Below are 23,148 nucleotides of genomic sequence, written 5' to 3' on the forward strand. Positions count from 1 at the left end.
TTTTAATAGAAACATTTTTTTGCAAGTAGACTTACGTGTTAAGAGAAAATAAAATAGTCGCAATAAAATAAAAAATTACTCCGAGGGACGAAGGCTTTTCTCAGTAATGCGTAAAGGGGTTTTCTGATTGTTATCTTGTAGGCGCCACCTCATTAAGGCATGTGCTTGCAGAAAAATATTAATTAAGAATCGATTGGCTATTTACATGAATTGAAAATATGCATGAAAATAATTAATCACAAATAATGTAGTTGAAAGTTAGTTAATAAAAATCGATTATTCAATAGGCATAAAACACGAAAACACGACAGCCAAAAATAGTGTTAACAAACAATTCTTAAATAAATTAATATTTAAATAAAAATGATCCTAAATATTACAAAATCACGTGACTTGAAGAGCAATGTGATTGGTCTGAAATCAGTTAATATGATTACCGCGTTATTTGAATTGATTGAGAATACACGATAGATGATGAAAATTAAGCTAACCGACATCTAAAAAATTTTATGATTTTTTTATTAAAAGAATTATTCCAAAAAAAATAAGAAAAAAAATTACATTATTAAAAAAAATTAAAAACGTCGGATAACTTTTGTGTCATCGATAGATGATGAATTTTCTTAACAAATTTTACTTACGGTGTTTTATTTTTCATTTACCGTAAGTCTCATCATATTTTATTATTTATATAATAATTTACTAAAAATTATGATAATTCATGAACGCATAAATATAAAATTATACGGCCCTGGTTTAAGCCAATGCAGCGACTGTCGAGTAAATGAAAATTATTTGACATCGTAGGTAGTGAAATCTGAATGCGGCTAGAATTATTATCCTATATACTAAAATTGATGGTAGAATGAAGTTAGCTTAGTATCGAAAACATGGACCCTGATTCCTTATTGGTTAAGATGGTAAGGCGCGCGCGTATGCGCGCAATTTGAATTTCTAGTTACACTGAATTTTAAGTGTAGTCTGAAAATATGAAACATTGGAAATTAGTTTTCTAGTTATAAAGTGTTTCTATGCAGAGATTGCTGAATAAAAAATAGTAGGTAAAATTCAAACAGACATATTCAACGCTGTTTGAACAGGAATAATTCTAATTTATAAAAATATAAAAATAAATCATTTTTCTATAAAAAAATTTCTCCCTAGCAATCTTGTTATTGAAAAAAAATGAAGAGATAATTTTTTATTTTTTTTTTATTTCTGTAATAAAAATACTTATCATTCATAATAAAATATATAAACTTATTTCTCAAAAAGATATAAGTATGATATGAAAAATGTTTATGTTGATAAATTAAATTATCAATTAGAAGCTTTCCGTTTCCCATAAACTTTAAAAAAATTTTAAAATATTTTGTAAATAAAAATATAACCATGGCTAATGGTACGGCAACTGGGAGATACGGATCCGTTCACATAAGCTCACTATAGTAAGCACCCCAGAGTTTTTTTTTTCTAATTTTTCAACTTTTTTCTTATCACATCGTTAGTTTATCGTTTGTTCTTTATTGTTCAATATCAACATTTGTTAGTTCTCCATTTATTTATTATAAAAAAAAATTTATTAATAATGTACCTTTAAGTTAGCCCCCCTATCGCATTTTTTAATATTTTGTTTATATAAAACATTTGTTCCTACTTCACATTGTTTATCTGTTGTTTAATTAACATTTTTAATTAGCTGAATATTTGTATTCTAAAGATTTGCACTGCGCATGCGTCAACTTTACGTTTAGACTTTTAGCGCGGTCTTTTGAAAATTATAGTGACAAGCACAGTGATTAGAGTGAGTGTATTATTCTTGTAATTTCAATTATAGAGGTCACAGGACAAAAAGCCAACGTGTAGTTTTTAATAATTTTATAATAAGTTTTATTTTTATAAAGTATTAAAATTTTTTGTTATTTGTTATTTCTTTTTTATTTTGATAATAGTTCGTATTATTCATAAAAATAGAATTGATGAATATTAAAAAAAATATACATGCATTGATTAAAAATTGTTTCTATATTTTTTAAGAAATTAAAAATGAAATGGATATTTATAAGTTATTCATTTATTCACTTAATGATATTGATATTGGCTGACGTCTTACAATTTTTTTTTTTAATTATTTAAATTAATTATAAAGTGATTCCTAAAACATGACACTTGCAGATTTTTTAATTTTTTACATGTGAAATGTGCTTGTCACTATAATTTTCAAAAGACAGCGCTAAAAGTCTAAACGTAAAGTTGACGCATGCGCAGTGCGAATATTTAGAATACAAATGTTCAGCTAATTAAAAATGTTAATAAAACAACAAATAAACAATGTGAAGTAGGAACAAATGTTTTATATACATGAACAATCAAAAACAGAGGTTTAATGACCCGTATTGCTACCAAAATATTAAAAAATGCGATAGGGGGGCTAACTTAAAGGTACATTATTAATAAATTTTCTTTAAAATAAATAAATGGAGAACTAACAAATGTTGATAGTGAACAATAAAGAACAAACGACGAGCTAACGACGTGATAAAAAAAAAATTAAAAAAACAAGCTCTGGGGTGCTAACTTTAGTGAGCTAAAAATATGATAATAGCCGCAGGTTTATTCTTAAAAATCATTGTGATTTCTAGTTATATATTTACTGTAAAGTTTTATACATAGTATACAAACTGTACTTAGGGCGAGTTTTTCAATTTAGGATAAAAAATAAAATGGTCGTTTCTAGGATACTCAAATATATAAACAATAGCTCTAATTTAACTTTTATTGAGTACTAAATGTAAGGGCTAGTTGCATCTGTAATTTATATAGATAGATATTCGCAGTGGTAATTTATATTTTATCTTCTGTAAGTTACTGTGTTTGAAGTTCTCGAAACTATCACCTCAGCGCTCCGGTTGTGCTGGATTAATTTTTTATATGCTGTTCCTGATTTCGTTCCATCATTTACTCAAATATTTTTTTCTTAACAGTTCTACGAGTAATTGTCATTTTATCGATGATTTTTTTCAACAGCTACTGACGAAAACATTTGGTGTACTTATTTTAATTTAAATTATTGGTCTGTAATGTGTCAAAATTAATTAAGACAAATAGTTGGCATTTTGACCGTAGCATGTTTTTCTTTGCATGTTTAGTAAGCAAATAAATCTTTGCATTTTTAATAAAAAAATAAGTCTTTGCATGTTTAATGAAAAAATAAGTCTTTGCATGTTTAATAAAAAAATAAGTCTTTGCATGTTTAATAAAAAAATAAGTCTTTGCATGCTTAATAAAAAAATTAATTGTCTGCCGATAGCGACAAAATTGTCTGCCCATAGCGACATAATTGTCTGCCCATAGCGACGAAATTGTCTGCATCCAACGACAAAAATATTAAATAAATAAATTTTCTGCATAGCAGCAAAATTAATTAATCAATAAATAAACGAATATTCCATTGTGGATCATATAAATTGACAATTGTATTAAATATAAATAATCATACTTATACTGTTCTCTAATTTGTTGTAAATATTTGTATGTTTATTGATTTATTAAGGTTATCAACAGAATAATCTGCTGATATTTTTCATATTTTTTGTAATTTAATTAATCTAACTTAGAATTTATAATTTTCAATTAATAAAGATTTTATACTTAATATTCTATTGACGATTATTTTTATAAATATAAATTATTTACCTTCCTTCATCGGTTTTTATCGCTCAATTCACCCTCAAAATGTTTCCTCTCGACAAATCAGATTATTCTATTATTTCCAATAATGATTTATTAGGAGATCAACATATCGATTACTTTGCTTATCTTTTGCATAGGCAATTTCATTATGCTTTTCATGAAGTTTGGCAGGTTCAATATCCAGAGTTGATTGACAAACTAGATACTAATAAATTACATATACAAATACTGCATAGCCGTGATTCTGATTATGCTTTTAATGAAAATGAACAATATAGTACTGATCATTGGGTTTGTAGTTATTATGATACTAAAAAAATTTACATTTTTGATTCAGCTAACAAAAAGCAACTTCACAAAAAACATCAGATTGTCTTAGAAAAATTATATCCCGATTTTAAATTCAACGCGAATACAGTTGAATTCCCTGATGTTCAAAGACAACCAAATAATTACGATTGTGGAGTTTATGCGATAACATTTGCAACTTCTCTGGCTTTAGGAGAGTGGCCAATAAAAGCTTCATTTTTATTTGATTATAATCAAATGCGCTACATTTAATAAAGATATATCGAACTAAAAATATATCTAGTTTTCCAAAAATTAATAATGAAAAAAATTTAAGTAAACCTATTTTTAATGCAATGAAAGACAAAAGTATCAACATCACTAACTATAGCAAAGTCTTTCGAGTTTTAAATATTAACAAAAGAACTATTACAAAAATAAATCAAGAGCCGAACAATTTAAATGGTACCGAAAGTAATTATTCATCAATTAACATAAGAAAAAGAAAGAACGACACAATGCCGGCAAATGATTATGAATTATCTACAGTTAAAATTAAAAAGAAATCGTTCATTCAGCAAAATTTAGAAATAAAAAGTAGTACAATTACAGAAAAAAGAGATTTTCCAACAAATAAAAGATGAAAAAGGGTTAAAACAACTTCAAATGAAGAATAACCAACTATAAAACGTAGAAATACCAATCACAGGTGTCCCTTACCAGTGTTGAATGACAAGTATCTAAATATGGTTACACATGGAGATCAACTGCAGGATGAACATATGTATCAATTTAAATTAATTCTAGCTAATTGTTCGAATTACTATGATCATCGTGACACATTGTATTTGGCTAGACCAGAAAATATTGAGCCTGTGCCACCTCTAAAAAACCATATTCAAATATTATACAGTACTGACAAACACTGGATATGCTCATATTATGATACTAAAAAAATATATATTTATGATTCCTTGAATAAATTTATGTTAAATGAAGATCAAACCTTATTTTTGAGACATTTGTATCCTTACTTCAATATCAATGAAAACAAATCATTAATTTTCATGAGAGTTCAACACCAACGTAATGGCACTGATTTTGGGGTATTTGACATTGCGTTTGCAATATCTTTATTATATAATCAAAAAGCTGAATGCATTGTCTACGAACAGAGTCTCATGCGTTCTCATTTGGCTAAAATATTTCAGACGAATACAATTAGTCACTTTCCGACTATTGATCGCAATATTACCTTAAATTTACCATCTTTAAAAGAAATAATAAAAACGAATCATAAAAATTCCAATCAACGAGTAAGTCGCACAAATAAATTATTGCATAACAACATAAACAATGATACAGAATCTCATCAAAAAGAATTATTGATAAAGCAGTCTGAAATAATAATTAATTCACCGTCATTGCCTAATGATAATTCTTCAGAAAACTCAAGAGAATTGTCTGAAGAGAAAATTAATATCGAAGATGGTGATATTGTCGAAAATTTAATACCTAAACAAGACTCCGAAATTGATGACAAGAATCATTTCAATTCGAACTCAAAATCTATTGATAGTGAGAAAATTGTAAAACCAACTGATAAGAAAATCCAAAAACAAAAAATATCAATAGCTAAAAAAATTGTGGCTAAATATTGTCGAGAAAATTCAAGAAAAAATTTTATTAAAATAAAATCTTCTGAATATTATATTAATAAATTAGCTACAATTATTGATGGGAAAAATCTTGTGGAGAAACATTTAGAAGCGCAAAGAATCATCAAATGGTGTATGTGTCAAAGAAAAATGTATATGAAATTATTAATAGATACTTTGCATATCTTGAAGAACAAAGCCGAATTTCATTTTTCACACCTACCCGTTGATTCTTTAGCAATTACCATAGATGAATATAAGGCTATGTGTGGTTCATCTCTCCATCACTCAACTACAGAACCTTATTTTTACGAAACGTCATATTCATTTGCAACAATTGAAGATCAAATTACTTCTATGAATAAATTAGGTCAATCTACAAATATACTACCTTTATTAAAAGATAAAAATGAAAAAAAAAAGTGGCTCTGCAATAGTTACTGTCGAGTAACTATGGAGACGGAAATGTATGTACGGTATAAAAACTTTCTTGAAAAATTAAAAACACGGAATTTGAATAATTTTCAAGCATTTTTGGATCAAATGTTTATATATCATTCAGTTGATGATGTCGTGGATAAATTAGGTCACTACAATTTTTGTCTTAGATCTTTTGATTCATGCAATTCAGAGTTATTATGCATTGAGTTATTTTCACCTCATTTTCCTTCTGTTCGATATATTAAACAACTTAGATACAAATTTAAATGACTTGAATCATCTAGATAAGGCATTAGAATCTGGCGATTCAGAATTTTTAATAAATGTTACTAATAAAATGAAAGAAGAAGGAAAAATATTAGATGAAAAAGAAGGAGGGTTATGTTTAGATGAAGATAAAATACAGACTGAGAACCAAGCAGCATTCCTGGCCTTTACAAAACGGTCATTGGATTTACCACGCTTCAAATGCGTATCCTGTCAAAAGTTAGTTTTCAGAAAAGATGTTACTGAATTGAGTAAATTGCGTCAGCCTATTTCAAATGAAATATGGAATAATTTGATTAACTTTATTAATGAACAAGATCCAACTATGAACAGCGATTTTATTTGTAACTATTGTTTACGAAAAATTCGCTTTGGATCCATGCCTCCAACTTGCTTACTGAACAATATGTATGTTGGGAAAATTCCAAATGAAATTTTCGCATTAAATGAGTATGAAAAAGTACTTATATAGCGAGCAAAAGCATTTCAAGTAGTTCAAAGATTAGGAACCGTTGCTAAAAAAAATCTACCTCATACTATGCGAATACAAAAACTCAAAGGTCAAACATTTCATCTTCCCTTGCCGATAGAAGAAACACTCGAAAAAATTTGTTCTACAACTGATCCTTTGAATAAACATCATGAGTTGTACATTGTGATGCGTAGTATACCTACAAAGTCAAATGTTATATGGGAGAAAATGGTGAGCTTGGAAAATGTATTCAGACTATTGACATGGTTAAAGAGTAATAATACTCTTTACTCTGAAATTAAATTACCACAATGTCCTCAAAATTTACTTGTATAGTTAGATTCAAAAAATATTTCATTTCAAATTGAAACGAATGACGATGAAAATTGTGAAAATACAATAAACGGTGAAAAAAATAATGATAACGATAATACTTCTATCAGTATAGAACAAGAAAAAAATAATATCGTCAGTAAACAAGAGATTTTTGATAATGAAAACGTTGAAGAGTTAGGTAATAAGTCAGAAAATAGAGAAAATAAAGGACTGAGCGGAGAGAATCATAGTATTACTAAAGACCACAGCTATAGTAAAATGTCATCTGTCAGAGACAGAAGTATGAATTCTAGTGATCATACTTACAGTAAAATATCATTGTCAACAAAAGACAAAGAAACTACTGATAAAATTGATGTTCAAGAAAGTAAAAGTAAAACACCTCAACATCAAGCTATGATCACTCAAGTATTAAATCCAGATAGTTCTCAATATGCACAGTACACTATATATCCTCTTCACGATAAAAGAAAGAATGATACTTCAACAAATATGTATCAAATGTTAAAAATTAATGAAAAAGCATTAGACAATCGATTGAAGACATTAGACTTACAATGTTTTCCAGATTTATATCCTTCTGGTTAAAACGTTTAATGTGAAGAAAGGATTGTACCTCTTACTGCTTTCGAATATATTAAAGCAAAATTAAAATCAGCTGATCCACGTTTTCGTCTAAACCAACAATATTTATTCTTTTTATTAAATGACGCTAACATTCGTCAACTTGGTGCAGGTGTTTATCATACACTGAATGTTACAAATGCTCGTGAAAGATACACAGCGGAAAGTTATTTGAAACATCTCAAATATGGCCAGTTAGAAGCAAATTTAACAACTCTGTTTGCTCGACTTCGAAATTCAGAACAATTTTGGAGTAAGCCTAGAAATAATTTGGCATGTATGACACGTCATTACGGACCTGCAACATGGTTCTTTACTGTCAGTCCTGCTGAATGGCTTTGGGATGATTTAATTGAGTATATAAAGGAAATTAATGCTCCACATTTTGATAAACTATCTGCAAGTGAAGTAATTGCAGCTGACCCAGTATCAGTTTCAAGATTTATTGACAATAAATTTCAAGCTGTTCTTGAATTCATCAAATCAGATAGCCAACCTCTCGGTCCACTTAGCCATTACTTTTGGCGCCGAGAATATCAAGGTAGAGGAATTCAACATTTTCATTTAATACTTTGGGTAGAAGGTGCTCCAATAATGGGTATTAACACCAATGAAGAAGTCGTTGAATTTATCATGAAATATGTAACTTGTAAGTTACCAGATAGAAAGATATCACCAACACTTTATAGACGCGTAACTACACATCAACAACACAATCACAATAGTTACTGCTCACGAACAAAAAAACCAAAATCGAAATAGAAAGTTAAAAACCAAAGAAGAAATTTAAGAATAAGTACGCAATGATCCCGAATCAACTGAGATATTTTGTCCATTAATTGATGATTATTACCCTAATCGTCCTAAAGATTTAGAAAATTTATGCTTGTATAATTTTGCTAAATGGTACGATACAACTAAGACAGAACCAAAAAATAATATTAATGAGTATTATGAAATACGTCCAGGATTATTTTTAAAAAAACGGTTACGAGGTTATTTAATTAATCATTTTAGATATAATATTGCAAATCAACCAGAGAATTATTTCTACTCATTGTTATTATTATTTCAACCATGGCGTAATACAGATGAGCTTAAAAATGAATTTGAAACTTACACAGAGTCATTTACTCATCAGCAGTATATGCTTCAACAAGCTAATGATTATCGTGAATACAATGAAGAATTTAAAAAAGGTTTAGAATACATAAAAAAATTGATTGAAAATAAATGTAATAATGACGATGATAATAATGATGATTCACAGAAAACGTCATCAAACTGTGATGCTGCCGAAGTACATATAATAGCTAAAGAAATTAATGATGCTGCACAAAAGCATGATAATAATAATTGTACTCTAGCTGATATGATTAATAACATGAACGCTGATCAAATGAAAGTTTTTGAAAAGATTAAAAATAACGTATTATCTGATAATAAAAAATTAAGATTGTATGTAAGCGGAGAAGGTGGTACAGGAAAAAGTTTTTTAATTAATGTAATAAAACGTTGGATTAGAGAAGAATTGAATCGAGAAACAGTTGTAACAGCCCCTACTGGTATTGCTGCTTTCAATTTTAATGGATTGACTATACATCGAGTATTTCAATTGCCTGTCGAACATGGTTTCACACCATCTTATACGCAATTATCTGACAATGTGCTAAAAGCATTACGTGATCAGTTACAAAACACAACGCTGTTTAACATTGATGAGATATCAATGGTCTCAAATATTACTCTGATATATATACATTTAAGACTAGTAGAATTTTTCGATGTCGATGATTGGTTCGGAGGTAAACATGTTGTTGTTTTTGGAGATTTACTTCAACTACCTCCTGTACATGAAAATCCAAGTTATGTCACATTATCATCTCAAGATGCTGAAAAGTATGTTGGGTCATTGTGTAGTGTTAATTTATGGACCGACTTATTCTGTTATGAAGAACTAAGAATTAATATGAGACAAAAAACTGATAATATTTATGGTCAGCTGCTTTCTCGAGTACGAGTTGCTTCTATGACTAATGAAGACATCAAATTATTGGAGCAGAGAAAAATTACTATTGATCCGTCTTTTTCGTATAATGAGAAATTACATGAAATATGTAATTACATTGATAAATTGCCGTCCGATTCAGTCTGTATAGTACCTACTTGTAAGCAATGCGATTTAATAAATTCAGTTATGACGAGTAAAATTTCTTCTGAAGAAATTGTACTGACGGCTCGTGACCACTTAGATTGTAATAAATCATTGATAAAAAAAGTATCTAACACTTTAAATAAAATAGAAGACAATGCTAGTCAATCAGCTGGACTTGCTAAAACTATAACAATAAAAATTGGTGCGAAAGTTATGTTACGTCGAAATATTGATGTTACTCTTGGTCTAGTAAATGGTACTATTGGAACAGTTAAATCAGTCTCCAAATCGATTGATGGGAGTGAAATACAAGCTATCAATATAGACTTTAGTGCAGATACCGAGTACGCTATTGAGAAGATTAAAGTCAAATTTCAATTATTTGAAAGTGCTTTTGTTGTAAGAGAACAATTTCCATTATGCTTGAGTTATGCAGTGACTATTCATAAGAGTCAAGGTTAAAGTCTAAAAAATGCTATCATTGAAGCAGGGAACACCATTTTTAATGTTGGTCAAATTTATGTAGCTCTATCTCGTGTAACAGAGTTACGTGGATTACATTTAATTAATTTTGATCCTCATTCTGTTCAAGCAAACTCTTCAGCAATTAAAGAATATAATCGTTTAAGAAAAATTTATAGGTCTGATTTACCTACCATACCAATTCCTGATACCCGGTGGCAAAAAGTATGGGACATGATTTGGGCAGTTGATGAACATTCTATTCAAATTGAACCCAAAAATGCGAAAAAAGCTTCTCTTAGTTTACTAGAATTTCGAGGTATCGAAAACTGTGATAACGTTTCCGATGGTTTTAATTCAATTATACAATGTATATTTAACAATACAATAATTAAAACATTATTAATCAATCATAGCCTAAAAAATCAATCTGTCAACAATAAACTTAATGATTTATTTAGCAAATATAGTAATCGCGAATTAGTTTTAAAGTCCAGTGACATTAAAGATTCATTAATAGAGCAGCCTTATTTTATTACAAATAACGATCCTGTATCAGTATTTCTTAAAATTTGTGATGATAATTGTGATATTAAAAATTTAGTGCAATTTCAATTAGAAATTAATGATCGTTGCAAAACGTGCAATTATTCCAATTCTTACAGTATATTTGAAAATGTATTACATGTTTCAATATATGATGAGAAAAAAACATTTGAACTACAAGAATTAATTGATTCATCATTTGGACATTGGCTTACTAATTTAAAATTATGTGGAAATTGTAAACAAGTCAGAGAAACGCTAACAAAAATTTCATTAAATTCCTTGCAACAGATATTAGTTGTGAAATTACATTTGTCCGTCAAAGGAAAAAATAAATTGACAAATAGGAAAAAAGGATTTATAAAATTGGTACCCAAAGCAAAAATATCATTATTAAATACAAACTATTCTGTTGTAAGTGCTATCTTTCACTCTTCAAAAGATGGTAATTCTACAAATCATCATGTTGCAATGATTAAACATAATTTATCACGGATCCAAATAGATGATGAGACCGTACAATCAGTAAGATGGCCTGTAAATTCTAAAAGTGCTTACCTATTTTTCTTACAAAAGAAGTAAATTGAAATCCGAACAAAAACAGTTTCACTGTAAAAAAACGCGCCAAGTCCACGTTCATAAAACTCATCTCAATAACATTCGAGCTTTACAAAAAAAAAATAATGCTCGATTCAATAATTTTTATTCTTTACAAAAAAATGTAAAATCCGAACAAAAACAGTTTCACTGTAAAAAATTGCGCCAAGTCCACGTTTATAAAACTCATTTCAATAACATTCGAACTTTACAAAAAAAATAATACTCGTTTCAATAATTTTTTTTTATTCTTTACAAAAAGATGTGAAATACAAAAAAATACCAAGAAACCGTCATAATGTTGAAAAAATTGAAAAAAAATTTATTGAAAATTTAAAAATTAAAAAAAAAAAATTTTTATCGTACTTGGCGCGCGTCATTGAGCAACCCAAATTTTTTCGGACGAATCACAACTCGAGAAAAAACAATTTCGCCTGAATATTCTTATACATATATATATCGATATAATTATGTATGGTTATATGTAACAATAACTTATTTATGTGTATATGGGCTATTATAAGTCAGGCTGATCAGATTATATATGATTTTGTATATAAATATACATAGACTGACATTAATCAAGTATGTACTTAGGTACAATTTTATATAAGTCGACATTTGGTTGTAAATACTTATATATATATATATAAGCATATATAATTTCGTAGGAAATTATATATAATCGTATATAGTTATATATGATTATATATGATGATAAGGCAAAGTCATTTTTCCTGATAAGCCATTTCTGAATGCCTATTTGAATTATTTAGCTGCATATTTATTATTGACTTTGACTGTCAGTTTGAGGAAATTTGAGGAAAGACTTGAAGGCATCTTAATCATTCGTCGGGCTGCATGCTGACCACTAGGTAATAACACTATTCACAGAGGTCATTCTATATGCATGAACATAAGTTCTATCTTTCCGCGGGAAAATTTAAAAGAAATAACCTTAGAATAACAAGCATGCGCTTAAGGCCTGCATGTTTGGTTTTACCTAACTTTTGTAAAACTTTCGTAAAATAATGATTCATTAATTATATTTATGCATTTTATAGGTAAACCTACACATAAATTTCTATACATTAACAGAATGTTCATTAACCCTGAAAAAATTTAGGTTACTCAATGACGCGCGCCATGTACGATAAAAATTTTTTTTTTTTTTAATTTTTAAATTTTCAACAAATTTTTTTTGAATTTTTTCAGCATTATGACGTTTCTTGGTATTTTTTTTGTATTTCACATCTTTTTGTAAAGAATAAAAAAAAATTATTGAAACGAGCATTATTTTTTTTGTAAAGTTCGAATGTTATTGAAATGAGTTTTATGAACATGGACTTGGCGCAATTTCTTACAGTGAAACTGTTTTTGTTCGGATTGTAATCACTAACTACATTCAAGAATTAGTATTAATATTTTGTTCGTTTAGATTGTGTGACCAACAATAACGTATGTTATCATTCTTATACAATTTAATTATAACCTCAACGCTCCTGACGAAAATGATGGCCATTTACACGGGTAATGTAAGTATTAAATCTATAAATTTATAAAATATTTCACATAATTTCAATGGATTCGTTCAAGAGATAACTTCACATAATTTCACATAACTTCAGTCGATCTATTCAAAAGATAACTTCACATAATTTCAATCAATTCTTTCAAGAGATAACTTCACATAACTTCATGTAATTTCACATAATTTCACATGATTTCAGTCATTTTAAATAATTTTTTCACATAAATCACTGTATCAACATGGCTTGCACAAATTGTGATGGTAACATTCGAGAAATTACTGATTATTTTGGATTTATTGCGTTTGGACCGAAAATCGACGATTTTCCAAGTGGAGGTACTTCCTTCAAGTATTCAAATCGACTTTATTTTCTAAAGAACATTATGTTAAGTAATTTTTTCACAGAAATCACTGTACAAACATGGCTTGCACAAATTTTGATGGTTATATTCGAGAAATTACTGATTATTTCGGATTCATTAAGTTTGGACCGAGAATCGACGATTTTTCGAGTGAGGGTACTTACTTAAAGTATTCAAATCGACTTTATTTTTTAAAAAACATTATTTTCACTAATTTTTTCACAGAAATCACTGTATAAATATAGCTTGCCCAAATTCTGATGGTTATATTTTAAGGATTACAGAAAACTTTGGATTCATTGCGTTTGGACCGAAAATTGACGATTTTCCAGGTGAGGGTACTATCGTAAAGTATTCAAATCGCATTTATTTTCTTAAGAACATTATTTTAAGTAATTTTTTCACAGAAAACACTCTATAAACATTGCTTGCACGAATTCTGATGGTAATATTCGAGAAATTACTGATTATTTTAGATTCATTGCGTTTGGACCGAAAATCGACGATTTTCAGAAAGAGGGTACTTCCTTAAAGTATTCAAATCGACTTTATTTTTTAAAAAACATTATTTTAAGTAATTTTTTCACAGAAATCACTGTATGAACATGGCTTGCACGAATTCTGATGGTTATATTCGGAAAATTACAGATAACTTTGGATTTATTGCGTTTGGACTGAAAATCGACGAATTTCCGAGTAAAGGTACTTCTTTCAAGTATTCAAATCGACTTTATTTTCCAGAGATAATTATTTTAAGTAATTTTTTCACAGAAATCACTGTATGAACATGGCTTGCACGAATTCTGATGGTTATATTCGGAAAATTACAGATAACTTTGGATTTATTGCGTTTGGACTGAAAATCGACGAATTTCCGAGTAAAGGTACTTCTTTCAAGTATTCAAATCGACTTTATTTTTCAGAGATAATTATTTTAAGTAATTTTTTCACAGAAATCTTTTTGTGAAAAATTTTCGTGAAAACAAAATTTGTGAAGAACTTCACATAATTCCAGTCAATTCTTTCAAGAGATAACTTCACATTACTTCATGTAATTTCACGTAATTTCAGTCAATTCTCTCAAGAGAACTTCACATAACTTCACATGATTTCAGTCATTTTAAGTAATTTTTCCACAGAAATCACTGAACAAACATAGCTTGCACAAATTCTGATAGTTATATACGAGAAATTACTGATTATTTCGGATTCATTAAGTTTGGACCGAGAATCGACGATTTTTCGAGTGAGAGTACTTACTTAAAGTATTCAAATCGACTTTATTTTTTAAAAAACATTATTTTCACTAATTTTTCCACAGAAATCACTGTATAAATATAGCTTGCCTGAATTTTGATGGTTATATTTTAAGAATTACAGAAAACTTTGGATTCATTGCGTTTGGACCGAAAATCGACAATTTTTCGAGTGAGGGAACTCTAAAGTATTCAAATCGACTTTATTTTCTAAAGAACATTATGTTGTAACGGTTAAAATTGGTGATAATAGGGATTTTAGCCCCTTTTATTATCTAAATTATCTAAATTAACCCGAGTCCAGTTTCGCTTGATCCAAAAAATTCTAGAATAGAACGTACTAGACATTATCAATAAATTCCGGCTCGAATTTAGAGCTCACCGATGTCCAGGGTCAAAAGGGGATTGTCTAATTAAACCATAACAAACGTAATAGAAGAAACAATAGCAATCTTTTATTTAGTAACAATAATTAAACATCGTAGTGAAAATCCCGGTATTTTTCTGTTTTACCGGCTGTTGGTAAAACAGGAACCTGCTCACCAATTTTTTAATGAGATTACTTTCTGTTTTACCGGCCGTCTAAGGGTTTCCAAAAATGCATTCTCCAGTTCGCGGCGCTAGTAGGTCAATTTTCTACTCAGGATTCCCCCGGAGAAACGAGAGGATAATCTCCAACTCCCTTCTCCCGCGGGGCTGCCTCCCAGGTCTCCAAAGTCGAGGTATCTAGCCGAATTCTGGTGGACCTATCCGGACCTAACGTAGACCTATCGATTAAGGTCATTTTTACTTCGCGAATCCTTGGATGAGGTGCTAAATTTGCACAGGTTCGAATTCCTCGACCTCCTAATCGCCGTCCCCAAGGATCGAGAGGATAGCCTCCAGCTCGATCCCTCCTACTCGATTATGATCACTTGCCGTACCCTGACAGAAGGTCGGAGTACGGGGAGTCCGTAATACCCTTAATAGATGAGCTTCACTTACCTTGATACAGTTGTACTCTGGGTAACTTGAGTTCCTTGGCGTTTTTTCCTTCTGGATAGCCTCCACAGGGAAAATCGACTCAGTGGTACTGGATGGCCTTTTCCGCGACAAATTTGGGACTTTATCATTTTTCCAAAAAGTCACTTGCAACGAAACGGAAGGATCGTTTTAGACACCTATCGCCAGGTTTGGAAGCTCGAAAAACATCAATTAATTCTAAGTTTTTAATTTCGAAATTTCATTTTCAATAATTGATTTTGCACAAAATTATTTCCCTCACTAATTTTTGCCCGGGATTAATTAAAAAGAATGATTTTGGCGTTCTTACAGCCATCCTACGGCGCACTAAAATAATTGACACGGCGTTCTCCAGGCCAATTCTTACGATTTTAGATTCTCCAAAATTCGAGCCTATCCTGGCGGACATTTAGCGCATACCAAAATTAAACATAAATAATAAATACTTAACAATAATTGTAATAAACAATCCGAACAAAAACAGTTTCACTGTAAAAATTGCGCCAAGTCCACGTTCATAAAACTCATCTCAATAACATTTGCACTTTACAAAAAAAATTAGGCTCGTTTTAATAATTTTCATTCTCTACAAAAAGATGTGAAATACAAAAAAATACCAAGAAACCGTCATAATGTTGAAAAAATTAAAAAAAAATTGTTGAAAATTAAAAAATAAAAAAAAAAATTTTTTATCGTACTTGGCGCGCGTCATTGAGTACCCCAAATTTTTTCGGAAGAATTTCAACTCAAGAAAAATCGATTTTGCTTGTATATATATAATCATATTATATATTTATATAGATTTCATTAGTTAAGGATACTGAACTCATTGAAAACATTGCTTAGTGTATTATCAGTTTTAGTGGAAAAACCCGTTCTTAAAATTTTTTTTAGATCTTTAGTGAGAACAACTGTCAATATGGTGGTGTGTTCAAGGAATCTGAAATTATATAAAATTTTTGGATTCATTTTTTTTTTTCAGCTTCGTCATTAATCTTTAATGAAGAACCTTATGCAATATTAAAGTTTGATATTGCTTCGTTTAATTGTAATTAACACATTTTGATTGGCACTCACACCGCACTGTCCCAATTTAGTCGGCCATATGTTTTATTTTTTAGTAAACACAATTCTCACAATGCAACCGACCCAACGTATGCATGCGTATCGACTTATATGTAGTTTGCATAACTGCGTATGACATGTCAATTTTACATAACTTTTGTAAAACTTATTATGAACTAACATAGGTTGACTTACTTATAAATTTCTCAGCATTAAAAAGATGTTTATTTATCCTGAAAAAATTTGGGGTGCTCAATGACGCGCGCCAAGTACAATAAAAAATTTTTTTTTTATTTTTTAATTTTCAACGAATTTTTTTTCAATTTTTTCAACATTATGACGGTTTCTTGGTATTTTTTTGTATTTCACATCTTTTTGTAGAGAACGGAAATTATTAAAACAAGCCCAATTTTTTTTGTAAAGTGCAAATGTTATTGAGATGAGTTTTATGAACGTGGACTTGGCGCAATTTTTTACAGTGAAACTGTTTTTGTTCGGATTCATGTTTACTTAGTGCCTCTAACTTATTATGACTAATGATTTTTTGACTAAAAATTACTTTAATTGTTATAATGATAATGAAAATTCATTTATAGCTACCCAGTACCTATAACTGACCCTGATAACAAAGGTTTTTATTGAAATTACTTTAATTAATCTAACCAAAAATAAAAATTCATTTATGGCTGCCCAGTCCCTCTAACTGATCCTCGCTACTGAATTGTTAGTTTAAAATTGTCTCAATTATTCCAAATCAAAATCGGAAACTCAGTCACAGCCATCTAGAGCCGCTGACTTCCCGTAGTTGCTTATTTTTTGTTATAAAATTATTTTAATTCATTTAAATAGAAATAAAATTTCACTCATAGTTGCTTGTTGCCTCTACCTTACAACTACTATTGTATTTTTAATTAAAAAATTCAGTCGACTGTGAGCCGTCAAGGTGTACAGACCTAAGCCGGAATTACGAGTCACACTATACCAAGTGCTAACAGCGCGTACTTTCAACCATCCCTATAACGTTAAATTGTTTTACAGTGTAAAGTAGTAAATTAAACTTAGTGATTGTGGTCCTTTGAGGACGCCAACGAAACAATGGCCCAAAGAAACAACCCAGGTTCCTCCTACGTCAACGTAACCAAAAGCCAACAGTTTCCTACAAAAGAACAAGCAATTGTAATCGACGTCACCCCAGAAGCACAAATAGAAGATTATGTCGTTAGCCTCGCAGCCCTTGTTAAACCCGAATCAATCAAATTCGTTTCCCGCATCTCGAACAACAGAGTCTGCATCTACTTAGCCAACAAACAGATCGTCCAGGACCTTGTAAAAAATCATCCGAAAATTAAGGTAAACAATAGCATAGTACATATCAGACCACTGATCACCAAAAATATTAGAGTGGTTCTATCAAACGTTTGCCCGATAATCCCGCATGACGTAATTGAACAAGAATTCACTAAATTAGGCATTAAACTTTCATCAGAGATTACATTTCTAAAAGTAGGAATGTAAAATCCAGCATTCAAACATATCCTAAGTTTTAGAAGACAGGTCTACATCACACCGCAAGATAAAGAAAAACTCCCAGAAACTATCAAAATAATATTCGAGGAAACAACCTACTTCATCTACCTGTCTACAGACTCAATTTCTTGTTTCATATGCAAAAAAGAAGGACACTTGGCCAAAAATTGTCCCACCGAAAATCCCACTACACATCAGGAAAATGAACCAACCCAAACACAGGCTCATGAAACGGAAGAAATTAAAAAAGACTCAAAAATAGACTCAATGACAAAAACAACTGAGTCTAACAATCCCCCACTAAGTCAAACACAAAACCCTATAGATAAGCTAAACACCCGAACGACCTCCCAAGAATTTCAAATTCCAATCACCCCACTACTAACAGGAATGAAAAGACCACGCGCCCCTCCCAGCAAGACATCTAACTACACTTCCCCACAAAGACTCAAATTACCCAGAGGTGACGACAGCTCTACTGATTATGACTCATCAGGTAATGACATATCGGAAAAATCACAAAATAAAACTAAAACAAAAAAAATAAAAATACAAGATAAGATTTTGGCTGAAGACTGGGTCAATATTACCCGAATCATCACCCAAAAAAATGATTACCCACTGACTGCCTTACAACTAAAAGATTTCTACACGAAATTGCACTGCAATAAGTACCCAATTGAACTAGCACTACAGTACACCACAGATCTAATAGGCCTAAAAAAAATAATGAATGATGTGTATCCTTATCTAAGCTCTAGCCTGAAAAATAGAACAACCAGAATAATCAACATCTTCGAAGAACACTTAGTAGCTGAAGAACAAAACGAAGCTAGATCAATGGACACCGATCTCACCCAATAAGACAAAAAAAAAAAAAAAAAAAAAAAAAAAAAATACAACCAAAACAAAAGTCTTAACCACTTATAAATTCAAATATGCTGATATTACAATGGAACTTAAACGGATACCACACTAGAAAAGAAAGACTAAAACTATTAATTACCAAGCTCAACCCTGATATTATCTGTCTTCAAGAAACAAATTTCAAAAATCAATATAGTGCTAATATAAAAGGATATACAGTCATAAACAAAAACAGATCAAACACACTCCACGCGAGTGGAGGTGTGGCAACATATGTAAAAAACAATATTCCTTCGCAACCCATTACCTTAGACTCTAACCTTGAAGTAGTAGCAACCAAGATAAGCTCACCGGATAAGCTCACAATTTGCAACCTATATTTACCAGGTAGCACACAAATTAGCAAAGATGATTTGACAAAAATAACAGACCAACTTTCAACTCCTTATATCATACTTGGAGACCTAAATGGACATAATGTACTCTGGCACTCTAAACTCACCAACTACAGGGGAAGAATAATCGAAGACTGGATTACAGATAATGACAACATGGTCCTACTCAACAATGGACAACCCACACGCTTCTCAACGGCCACTGGAAATCAAAGTATCATTGATTTAACATTTGCTTCCACTAACATTGCAACCAACATTGAATGGAATGTACTTGATGATCCTAACGACAGTGATCACTACCCAATCACCATCTTCCTACCAGAACAACAACCCGAATCGAACGAATCCCGCACCAGACGATGGATTCTAAATAAAGCAAATTGGAGCCTTTACCAAGAAACAATCAAGACCGGTATTTCAAAACTCGAAGCACCAGGTAAAAATTCTATCCCTCGCATCAACAATACCGTAGCGGAATTCAATAACCTAATCACCACCGCAGCAAACTTATCTATACCACAGACAAATGGCTAGCAACCTAAAAAACAGGTTCCATGGTGGAGCACAAATTGTGAAAACGTTGTTAAAGAATCTAAAAAAGCATACAGAAAATACAAAAAACACCCCACTGAAGAAAACAAAATTAATTACAAAAGATCGAGAGCGAACGCACGACGAACACTAAAATAAAACCAAAAGAACTCATGGCAAAATTACGTATCAACAATAAATTCACAGACCCCAACATCGTTGGTGTGGAAAAAAATTAAAGCAATGAAAACTACTCCACAATGCTCACCAATCTACCTAGAAAGACCTGATAGAACCTTCGCAAAAGACCCTAAAGAAATTGCTGACCACCTAGCAGAAACCTTCGCCAATAATTCGAGCGATCAAAACTATGACCAAACATTTCTGAATAATAAAAACAAAAGAAACGCTAAAACACATCAGAATCACAACCTTGACCCAATAAATAAACCGTTTACACTAAAAGAACTAAACTCAGTTCTCAGCAGTAGCGAAGACACTAGCCCAGGCCCTGACAACATCCCCAACGCCTTACTTAAACAACTACCAGCTGAAGGCAAAAGTTATCTACTAGAACTGTACAACCACATCTGGAATGAGCAAGTCTTCCCAGATATCTGGAGGCTATCGATAGTGGTCCCAATCCCAAAACCAAATAAAGACAGCTCCAAAGCTAATAATTACAGGCCAATATGTCTTACAAGTAACATGTGCAAGATCTTAGAAAAAATGGTAACAAAAAGAATAAAATGAAAAATGGAACAAGCAAACTGGATCGACCATCAACAGTTTGGATTCCGGAACTACAAATCCACAACAGACTACCTCGCAAGACTTGAAGCGGACGTCTGTGATGCATTTGTCAATAAAAATCACTTATTAGCAGTTTCACTGGACATCGAAAAGGCTTTTGAAATGGTAAGCAAAGAAAACGTTATCGAAATACTCGAAGAACTTGAGCTCAATGGCAACATAATCGCTTACATCAGTAATTTCCTCCACCAAAGAAAAATTATGGTCAGGTTCAAAAATACCCTATCAGATCCTGCAGAAACTGTTAATGGAGTACCAACTGGCTCAGTACTGAGTACTGTACTCTTCATAGTCTCAATTAACTCAATCCTAACGAGAATTATTCCTCCAGCAAAAGCATACTTGTATGCTGACGATCTCACCATCACTTGTCCCGGAAAGAACATCAAAGTAACCACACAATTGATGCAAATGATACTCGATAGAATTAACACATGGACGCAATCATCTGGATTCAAATTCTCAGCATCGAAATCCAAGTACATCATCTTCTCAAAAAAAAAAAATACATGAAAATTACGAACTCTAGATCAACAATCAACGAATAACCAAGACCGAAGAAATAAAGATACTAGGACTAGTCTGGGACAGCAAACTTACTTGGGCAGCTCACATCAAGAACCTTGAAGCCGAATGTCAACGTAGAACAAACATAATAAAAATACTAGCATCTAAACACTGGGGGTCGGCATCTCAAATCCTAATCAATACTTACAAGGCCCTCATCGAATCAAAGATTAATTATGGGGCGGAAATATACGGCTCAGCAATTAGCTCCAACCTTAAAACTCTTGACACTATTCAAACAACAGCACTAAGGCTTGCAATCGGAGCTTTCCGAACAAGTCCTACAACGTGCATCTTAGCAGAAGCCAAGGAAATCCCTCTGAGACTCGAACGAATAGAATTGTCCATCAGGTTTATGACGAAAACTTTAGCAGAGAATCCCAATCTTATCACTAACAACAACCATCTCAACATCGAATATCAAAAGCACCCCAACACCCCTAGGCCCCTTCGGATCAGAATACAAGACTACCTAACTGAAACAAACTTAACACTACCAAAAACTTTCAAAAGACAATTGCATCCTATCGCCCCATGGGAAACGATAGAAATAATTTCGGACTATAACCTTAACGAAAGAGACAAGAATATCACCACTGCGAAAACCTTCCAAGCACTCTTCCAGGAAACTAAAGAAAAGTACAGCAATCATTTAGAATTCTACACAGACGGATCCAAAACCAAAACAAGAACAGGATACGCCGCTATCAACGAAGACAATGTAGAAGCCTCCAAGTTACCGGATACCTACTCCATTTCTTCCTGTGAATTATATGCAATTATGAAAGCACTCCAACTAGGAACAAAAGAAAACAAAAACATCGTAATCTACACTGACTCTAAATCCAGCATTCAAGCGATCGAAGACCAATTCTCAACAAACCCTATCGTACATCAAATACAACAAATCATATACGGGCAGAATGCGACAAAGGTAATATTAGTCTGGATACCATCGCATCAAGGCATCACCGGAAACGAAAAAGCAGACACAGAAGCTAAAAACGAAACAAGAATAATTCAAGAAGACTCTATAGCACCAACGACTTGGATAGATTGCAAAAACTACATAAAGAAGGCTGTACAAAAACACTGGGAAAACCAATGGAACCTTATACCCAAAACAGACAACCAAACAACACTAAACTACGAAACCGATAATCAACCAAACTTCAACAGAAATCGGAGAGAACAAACCATTATAACGAGAATTAAAATTGGATATACAAAACTCACACACTCAGACCTAATGGAAAAATCAAATAAACTCATCTGCCCAAGCTGCAACACAACGAATAACATCAAACATATACTAATAGATTGCAATTTATATAACCACCAGAGAATGAAAAACCGACTTCCACTTAAGGGGGTATTCTGGTCTAGAAGCCTAAATTTTAGGCATTTTTCAAACTAAAATAAAAAAAAAATTAAGAACATTTTTATTATCGGTTTTTTTATATGATGTTTATTAACGTTTCAAGAATATAAAAAATAATTGAAAAAAAAAAAAAAAATGATAAATTGGACAAATTACAGGTCGGTGAAGTGGGGGCTACAAAAAAAACGGTGCACCCTGGTTGACATGATTCCAGCCCTTGTAGTAATCTGAAACAAAAAAATTTGAAAAATTTTCAATCTGTAAAGATGTCGCTATCGCGTTGACCTTAGTCAAGAAAAAAAAAAAAAT

At 31.2% G+C, this 23,148-nt stretch overlaps 2 protein-coding genes across 2 annotated transcripts; both read left to right on the plus strand.

The window, feature by feature from the left end:
• The first annotated feature begins 9,020 nt into the window (after positions 1-9,020).
• On the plus strand, positions 9,021-10,396 carry LOC123263976 (ATP-dependent DNA helicase PIF1-like). The gene is made up of 2 exons (XM_044727021.1): positions 9,021-9,079; positions 9,235-10,396. The coding sequence occupies exons 1-2, from the start codon at positions 9,021-9,023 to the stop codon at positions 10,394-10,396; spliced, it is 1,221 nt and encodes a 406-aa protein (XP_044582956.1).
• A 10,438-nt stretch (positions 10,397-20,834) lies between these two features.
• On the plus strand, positions 20,835-22,875 carry LOC123263977. Its single transcript, XM_044727022.1, has 2 exons — positions 20,835-21,281; positions 21,421-22,875. The coding sequence occupies exons 1-2, from the start codon at positions 20,835-20,837 to the stop codon at positions 22,873-22,875; spliced, it is 1,902 nt and encodes a 633-aa protein (XP_044582957.1).
• The last annotated feature ends 273 nt before the right edge of the window (positions 22,876-23,148 follow it).

Source organism: Cotesia glomerata, linkage group LG4 (genome assembly GCF_020080835.1).
Source record: "Cotesia glomerata isolate CgM1 linkage group LG4, MPM_Cglom_v2.3, whole genome shotgun sequence".
NCBI lineage: Eukaryota > Metazoa > Arthropoda > Insecta > Hymenoptera > Braconidae > Cotesia > Cotesia glomerata.